At 53.1% G+C, this 9,019-nt stretch overlaps 1 protein-coding gene across 1 annotated transcript in view; it reads left to right on the plus strand.

Moving 5' to 3' along the window:
* Positions 1-9,019, plus strand: part of CLCN2 (chloride channel, voltage-sensitive 2) — a 156,572-nt gene that overhangs the window by 115,659 nt on the left and 31,894 nt on the right. The window contains exon 16 of the mRNA XM_015426905.1: positions 4,022-4,155. Within this exon, the coding sequence (XP_015282391.1) occupies positions 4,022-4,155 (134 nt within the window). The remainder of the gene's footprint in view (positions 1-4,021; positions 4,156-9,019) is intronic.

Raw genomic sequence — 9,019 nt, forward strand, 5'->3', positions numbered from 1 at the left:
GGGGGGGGGGCGGAGGCTATATGCGGACGCCCGCCGTCTCAGCCAAAGGCCTGGCGGAAGAGCTCCGTCTTGCAGGCCCTGCGGGATTGCATAAGATCCCGCAGGGCCCTGATCTCAATAGGGAGCCTGTTCCACCAGGTCGAGGGTAGGCGGCAGTGTTCCCTCTGAGCTGAGTTAGCGTGAGCTAGCTCACAGTTTTTTAGCCTCCGGCTCACACATTTCTGCCTTAGCTCAGGAAGGAGGGCTCCAGAGCAAACTCATTTATGCAACAGCCAAATCGCTCGCTCACAACTTTCAGGCCGGCAGCTCACAAAGTAGAATTTTTGCTCATAAGACTCCCCAGCTTAGAGATAACATTGGTAGGCGGACGTCCTTTGGGCCAGGGACCACCAGGAGAGGTTGACTCTCAGAGCGTAACGCCCTTCGAGGCGTATACGGGAAGAGGCGGTCCCTCAGGCAGGGCTATTTTTGGGCAGGAACGGAGTTCCGGCTGGCTTCCCAATTGTCCACGCCTACAGCCAAAACCTGTGTGCATGCGTGGCTACAGAGGGAAGGCCTGGAGAGTGACACACACACCCCAGCGACTCCAAGGCGGGCGGGCCAGGGGGTCCTTGAAGGATCGAGGAGGCATTTAAATGCCTCCCTGTGCCTTCCCTCCCCTTCAAGGGCCAGTTTGCCCAGGCTCCCCACAGCCGCAGGGTGCCCAGGCAAGCCAAGGGAAGGCAGTTTAAACTGCCTTCCCTTCAAGGGGGAAGCAGCTGCGGAGCGCCCAGGCAAGCCAAGGGAAGGCATGGGGTGTGGCCTAATATGCTAATGAGTTTCTGCTGTTGGGTGTGGCCTATTATGCTAATGAGTTCCTGCTGGCCTTTTTCTACAAAAAAAGCCCTGTCCTTGGGTATGTTGGTCCCAGGCCATGTAAGGCTTTGAAGGTAATTACCAACACCTTGAAGCGGATCTGGTACTCAACGGGCAACCGATGCATCACTCTGCTGGGGTGCTGCCGAGAGAACCTCCGGAGGTAGGGTTGCCTGGCCACCGATGGGGGCGCAGCATCCCGGGGAGGAAGATGAAAACGCAAAATGAGGCCTTGTCTACTTACAGGACGTTCCTGCCCCTTTGGGTTGCCAACTTCCAGGGGTGGCAGGGATGAGATGCTATTAGGCACTGTGCTCCCTGAGTCCCAGGGCTCTTTTTGTAGAAAAAGCCCAGCAGGAACTCGTTAGCATAATAGGCCACACCCAATAGCAGAAATCCATTAGCATATTGGGCCACACCCCTGACAGCAGCACTCATTAGCATATTAGGCCGCACCCCCATGTTACCAGAAGTGTGGTCATCCAGCCACACCCACCTTTTGCTTCTTATTCTGTTTACCTTGTTTGTTGTCAACCAGGGCTTTTTTTGTAGCAGGGACTCCTTTGCATGTTAGGCCACACACCCCTAATGTAGCCAATTCTAATGAGTTTCTGCTGTTGGGTGTGGCCTATTATGCTAATGAGTTCCTGCTGGGCGTGGCCAACTCAGGAGCCAGCCGGAACTCCGTTCCTCTGCGTTCCTGCCCAAAAATATCCCTGTCCCTGACATAATTTCGTAACCTCCAGGTTGTGGCTGGAGATCGCCCGCAATGACAGCCAACGCTCCCTCTAAGCCATGGAGTCTTGTGAGCAAAAATCCTACTTTGTGGGCTACTGGCGTTAAAGCGGCGAGCGAGACAGAAATGTGTGAGCCGGAGGCTGAGAAACTGTGCGCTAGCTCACACAAACTCAGCTTAGAGGGAACACCGATTATAGCTGATCTTCTGGAGACAGAGATCAGTTCCCCTGCAGAAAATGGCCTCTTTGGAAGGTGGACTCTGTGGCATTATACCCTGCTGAAGTCGTTCCCCTCCTCTGACTCCGCCCCCAAAATCTCGAGGCATTTCCCAACCTGGAGCTGGCAATCCCACTGAGCATGGAGTTTCTGGCGATTGCTAGAGCCACCCTTGCCACTTCCATGTGGCTCTAGAATTGCCAGGAACTCTATGGTCAGAACTGTTTCTGGCGATTGCTAGAGCCACCCTTGCCACTTCCATGTGGCTCTAGGAATCACAAGGAACTCTATGGTCAGAACTTCCTGTAATAGAGGTGGTTCAATTTTCCTTAGGTCTGTGGTAGCCCGATTTAGACCACGGTGTGAGGAATGAGGGGCAGGGGGAGGGCTTAAGCCTTTGGGACCCTTACATTTACTCCAGTGGGTCATTTAGGGGGAAATTTTATGTTATTCATTTATCAAATTTATACTCCGCCCTCCCCGTACTTACTCCTTCACCTTAAGCTGCGTTCATGATCGGAAACCTGGCCCCCGTGTGCTTGATAAACGAGCTTTTAAAAACTGTTGGGAAGCCTGGACCTGAAACTCCCAATGCATGAGTTTTGTGACTGAGTGGGGATTCGAATCCGGGTCTGCCGGGCTCTAGTGCAGCCTTGACACCAGCTACCCCAACACAGTCGGGTTAGGGCTGCCAAGTCCCCCCGGGGGGCGGAAAAAACCCCGCCCCAGAGGCCCGTTCCCCGACGCCGGGGAATTGGGCCCCGGGGGGAACCCCACCCCAGTGTGCACGTCACAGGGAAGTGACGTCATGACGCCAGGCACGCTGGGGGCGGGGCCACGGCCATACAAGGGAAAACTCTATCGTTTTCCCTTGTATGGTCGTGGCCCCGCCCCCAGCGTGCCCGGCGTCATGATGTCACTTTCCTGTGACGTGCATTCGGCACGCGCGCCAGGATACGAACAGGAGTCACCCGCCGGCAAGGTAAGTGCCACTTGGCAACCCTAAGTGGGGTGGATCCTGCCCATCTCCTACCACTTCACTGAGCAAAGTCCTTTTGTTAATTTAAATTTTCATACTCCACCTTCCCTTTCGGCTCAGGTCTGAAGCTTTCCTCTGATCTGGGGAGACCTCTTCCAAATTCCACGGCTCTCCCCCTGGAGGAAAAGCCCCTTCAGTTGTTGGAAGGCCCCTTTATTTTATTTATTCATTTATTTAATTTGTGCCCCGCCCTCCTCACAAAGCAGGCTCAGGGCGGCTTACGCTTGTTAATACATAAATAACAATGAAAAGCTTTAGGCGGAAGGAAGGCCACTTGGAGGCTCTCCCCAGCTTTCTCCCCAGGTTACGTGCACGGACTCTAATCTGGGAGAACCGGGTTTGATTCCCCACTCCTCCACATGCAGCTGCTGCATGACCCTGGGTCAGTCACAAGTTCTCTCAGAGCTGTTCTTGAAAGAGCAGATCTCTCAGAGCTCTCTCAGCCCCACCTACCTCACAGGCGACGCGCCCTCTAAGCTGTGGAGTCTTGTGAGCAAAAATCCTACTTTTGTGAGCTACTGGCATTAAAGTTGTGAGCGAGCGAATTGGCGACTGCATAAATTAGTTCGCCCTGGAGCCATCCTTCCTGAGCTGAGGCAAAAATGTGTGAGCCGGAGGCCAAAAAACTGTGAGCTAGCTCGCACTAACTCAGCTTAGAGGGAACACTGCTCGCAGGGTGCCTGTTGTGGGGAGGGGAAGGGAAGGGAAAAGAGTTTGTAAGCTGCTCTGGGACTCTGAGTGAAGGGTGGGGTATGAATCCAATCTCCTCTTCTTCTGCCACCTTGTTATGGGCTCTCCCTGCAAAGGATCTTGGGAAGTGTAGTTCGGCAAAGGCCCTAAGAATTCTCTGTGAAAGCTGCCTCGCCTTCTGGAAGGGTTGCCAGCCTCCAGGTGGGGCCTGGGGATCTCCTGCTTTTACAACTGATCTCCAGCTGACAGAGATCAGCTCCCCTGGAGAAAATGGCTGCTTTGGCAGGTGGACTCTATGGCATTATACCATGCTCAGGCCCCTCCCCTCCCCAAACCCCGCCCTCTCCTGGCTCCATTTTCCAACCCAGAGCTGGCAACCCTATCTTCTGGGATTCCCCGGGGACATTCAGACGGCCCCTTAAGCTTGTGTTGTGCAACTGTAGCCTCCGGGAGAGGAACTCTGAACGTGTGTCATGCTTGCAGGAAGTACAACGTCCGCGTGGAGGATATCATGGTGCGAGACGTGCGCTACGTGACCCTCAACTGCCGATACCGAGACCTTCAGGACGTGCTTCACAACACCAAGATGAAGAGCCTGGCGCTGGTGGAATCAGCCGGTAAGAGGAAGGCTGGAAGAGAATGCCCCGTGACCACGGCTGTGTTATCTCGGAGCTGGTGGAGCTCTGTCTGAGCCGGTCTGCTTCAGATTCTTTTCTGTACCTTTCCCCCCACCCTGAGGTAGACAACCTCCAACTAGGGCCTGGAGTTCTCCTGGAATTACAACTGATCTCCAAATGCCTACAGGCAGGGGTCATTTCCTGCAGGAGCGCACAGGAGCGGAGCTCCGGCAGTAAAGGGTCCAGGGGGCGGGCACATGCAACAAGCCCCGCCCCCTGCTCCCAGCAGCCCTCAGTCAGAGCAAGAAGCAGCCAGGTAAGTTGCAGAGCCCCCCCCCCGGCCCCCCAGTCCAAAACAGTCCAGTAGTACCTTTAAGACCAAGTTTTATTCAGATACAAGCTCTCCCTCCTCTGCGAGGACAGATCTGCACGTCCCCCCCCCAAAAGCTAGCAATCCAAAACAGTCCAGTGGCACCTTTAAGACCAAGTTTTATTCAGGTACAAGCTCTCCCTCCTCTGCGAGGACAGATCAGCACGTTTCCCCCCCCCCCAATAGCTAGCAATCCAAAACAGTCCAGTGGCGCCTGAGCGGTGGGTGTTGCCTCCTGACACCCTTCCGGTGATGTCAGGGGGTGTGGCATATGCAAATGAGTTGTGCTAAGGAGCTCCTGCACCTTTTTTTCTACGAAATGACCCCTGCCTACAGGCGCATTTGGAATTCTGACACGGCACGGTGGGTGCCGCCAAAAAACGGCTGCCCCAGGAGGCGGAGCCAGCCACCAAACAATTGCCACAGCTTAACTGAAGTAACACAGTGTAGATCCTTGTGCTCTGGCGACAGTTGCTGCCAAAAGCAACATTTAAAAAAAATCTGCACAGCCAATCCAATCTCCAGTGGCCAATCGGAAGCCTTGCTGGGCGAAAGCCCCATAAGGCTCCGCCCACTTCCTAAAACACGCTCTACGCAGGGTCGCTCTTGAGACTGACCCGGAAATGCAGCGGCGTGGGTCCTTACTGGGACCCCGTCGACCGCACATATTTGACCACTGCTTCGCCAGCTGCACTGGCTCCAAGTTGAGTACTGGATCAGGTTCAAGGTTTTGATACTGACCTGCAAGGCCCTAAACAGTCTGTGACCGGCGTATCTTTGGGACTGCCTCTCTCTATATATTCCCCGAAGGGCATAACAATCGAGATAAGAACCTCCTGGCGATCCCTGGCCCAAAGGATATCCAGCTGTCCTCGACCAGAGCCAGGGCCTTCTCGGCCCTGGCACCAGCCTGGTGGAAGTTCTGCCTAATGACAGAATAAGGCAGTTCCGCAGGGTCTGTAAGGCATAGATGTTCCACCAGGCCTGTGGTTGAGGACTGCCACGGTTTGCCATCAGTCCTGGCCTCCCCGTCTCCTGGCCTCCCCGTAGTGGTTAAGTGCGTGGACTCTAATCTGGGAGAACCGGGTTTGATTCCCCACTCCTCCACTTGCAGCTGCTGGATGACCTTGGGCAAGCCATAAGTTCTGCCAGAGCTGTGCTTGAAAAAGAGCAGTTTCTGTCAAAAGCTCTCTCAGCCCCACCTACCTCACGGGGTGTCTGTTGTGGGGAGGGGAAGGGAAAGGAGTTTGTAAGCCGCTCTGAGACTCCGAGTGAAGGGCGGGGTATAAATCCAATCTCTTCTTCACTAGAGAAGGATATGAAATATTTAGCACCACCTGATTAATTTGATTATTGTTGTTTTTACTGTTTCTAAATTTCTGTCGGTTTATATATGTATATATGTCACGGCTCAGGTGGGGTGCCACCTGACACTGCCACCACTCTGGTATTAGCATCCTTTGAGAAGGCCCCGAGCACCCTCCCAAGACCTTCAGACCTCCCTTATTTGGCCGAATAATAGACGTGAGGACCAGGCAGAGTAAACAACAAATAAAAGGTTTATTTTTACAGGAGGTCAGTCAAATATAGGAAACAAACAAGGTGCAAGAACAATAACGATAATTGGGTGAAGGGAAAAGAAACCAGATGCCCTAACGCGACTAGACTCACAGTCCCTAGCTCACTGTCTAGGTTGGGCCTGAGTCTACTCACCCTTCCTCTCAAGGTGAGGGTATCTCCCAGCAGCAGCCTTCCCTCCAGCCCGGCTCTCTTGGAAGAAAGAACAGCTCTCCTTCTGCACCAGCTCTTTTATTATAAGTCCCCTTTCTCTGTGATTGGTTAAAATTAGCGCCAAAACCTCTCAGGGACTTCTGGGAGTTGTAGGCCTGGCCTCCTCCCACTGCTACTCAGGCTCCCTGGGCCTGCTAGGCCTTTGCTTGCACAGCCCAGATCATGACACTGTAGTATTTATTGTTAAGTGCAGGGGTCATTTCCTGTGGGAGCGCACAGAAGCAGCTCCGGTAGTAAGAAGCCCAGGGGGCGGGCACATGCAACAAGCCCCACCCCCTGCTCCCAGCAGCCCTCAGTTGGGCCACGAGGAGCAAGAAGCAGCCAAGTAAGTTGCAGAGCCCCCCCGGCCCGCCTTCAGGTACAAGCTTAGGGTTGCCAAGTTCGAATTTTGCCGCAGCGGGGGACTCCCAGCTGGCGGCTGGAGCGCGCACAAAGCGCACATGCACCGCATCCACGTCACTCAGAAGTGACGCGGCCACACCGGGCACACTGGGGGCGGGGCCACAACCATCCGAGGGAAAACCATAGAGTTTTCCCTTGGATGACTGTGGCCCCGCCCCCAGCGTGCCCGGCGTGGTCGCGTCACTTCCGGGTGATGTGCACGTTGGGGTGGGGTTCCCCCCGGGACCCGATCCGCTGCCGGCGGGGAACTGGCCTCTGGGGCGGGGGTTTCCCCGTCCCCCCGGGGGGACTTGGCAAGCCTATACAAGCTCTCCCTCCACTGTGAGGGCAAATCTGCGCGTTCCCCCTCCCCCCATAGCTAGCAATCCAAAACAGCCCAGTAGCACCTTTAAGACCAAGTTTGATTCAGGTACAAGCTCTCCCTCCTCTGCGAGGACAGATCTGCACGTTCCCCCCGCCACCCCACAATACCTAGCAATCCAAAAGAGCCCAGTGGAGCCTGAGCGGTGGGTGTTGCCTTCTGATACCCTTCCGGTGATGTCAGGGGGTGTGGCATATGCAAATGAGTTGTGCTAATGAGCTCCTGCACCTCTTTTTCTACAGAATGACCCCTGGTTAAGTGTATTTATAACTCGTTGTTAACTGCCCTGAGCCCCAGATTGGGGGGACGGCGGTATATAAATTTAACGATAGAATAAATAAACACTTGGCAGGTGCCAGAAAAGGTGTTGGCAGCCACCTTGGTGCCCACGAGCACCGTGTTGGAGACCCCTGGGCCTAGGCCGCTCTTCGGGCCTCCTGTTTAAGATTCGGCAGCACGGATGGGAGGAGGGGGGCGACAGTGGCCAAAGGAGAAGAGGCGGCTCGTCCTTCTGGCACGGTCTTAGGTCCAGCCCAGGGTGCAGAAACATCGTCTTGTGATTCCACACGGAAGCCTGGTTGTAGCTTGCCGGCTGCATGATTCGTCCAGTCGCTACAGTGGGACATCTTGGGGCCAGGCACCCCTGACTGCCCAGGCCTCCCGACTCCCATCCAGCTGGTTTATTGTATGTTATTTTTCACACACGCCACAGCCTTGCCGCACGGAGCCATCGCCCTGCCGTGCCTGCCGGTGCCCTTCCCCCCCCCCCATAGCTTTTTTAAACTTCTACTCTCTCGTTGCTCCTGACACAGTGTGGCCGGGTGCCCCCTAACTTATTTATATACCCCTGAAGTTAAAAAAAATCCTGACTGCGGCCCCGTGTGTGAGTAGAAGAAGAGGAGAGATTGTATTTATATCCCGCAGCCCCACAGCCCCTCTGCTACTGAGCCAAAAGCACTCTCCTACTTTGAGTGGACAAGAGTAGTCTTTAATGACTTTCTTTTTTTTAATAAAGATTTTATTAACTCCCCTAAAAAGGGGAGGTATTTCGCTTAAAAGAAGAAATGGGAAGGGTAGACAGTGGGAGAAAGAGAAAGCTGAGTGATATATAAACTGGTAAATTAAACTGTTAGTAATGTCCAATTAATCTTCTTAAGCTTCTTCTGTGCGTTGTCAAACTTCTTTTCTTGGTCCGGTCACATGTAATTCTCTGTTAATATGTTAGTAATGTTCCTTTGAATTTCTGTTAAAAAAAAAAACTCTTCTGGGCGCATTCAGAACCGCTTCTTTGCGTGCTGGGTACTTATACCCCGCAGCCCCACAGCCCCTCTGCTACTGAGCCAAAAGTACTCTCCTACTTTGAGTGGACAAGAGTAGTCTTTAATGACTTTCTTTTTTTTAATAAAGATTTTATTAACTCCCCTAAAAAGGGGAGGTATTTCGCTTAAAAGAAGAAATGGGAAGGGTAGACAGTGGGAGAAAGAGAAAGCTGAGTGATATATAAACTGGTAAATTAAACTGTTAGTAATGTCCAATTAATCTTCTTAAGCTTCTTCTGTGCGTTGTCAAACTTCTTTTCTTGGTCCGGTCACATGTAATTCTCTGTTAGTATGTTAGTAATGTTCCTTTGAATTTCTGTTAAAAAAAAAACTCTTCTGGGCGCATTCAGAACCGCTTCTTTGCGTGCTGGGTACTTTTACTGTCGCTGACGTGGAGGAGCTTCCTCTGTTATGTTCTCCTTCCGGCTTGTTCGATCGTCCTTCAGGTTGCTGTTAACACTCTCAGTTCATGCACTATAAATCCTCTTACTTTCATGCCATTTCAGGAGGTCCCCCGCTTTGAGAATGGTATTAATTTCATTTTCGCTTTTATATCCGCTCCCAAACTCTCTATGGGTCCTCCTCGCAATTGTTGACTTATATAAGCGCTTGCCAGGCACT

Source organism: Gekko japonicus, unplaced genomic scaffold (genome assembly GCF_001447785.1).
Source record: "Gekko japonicus isolate JY-2015 unplaced genomic scaffold, Gekko_japonicus_V1.1 scaffold238, whole genome shotgun sequence".
Lineage (NCBI taxonomy): Eukaryota > Metazoa > Chordata > Lepidosauria > Squamata > Gekkonidae > Gekko > Gekko japonicus.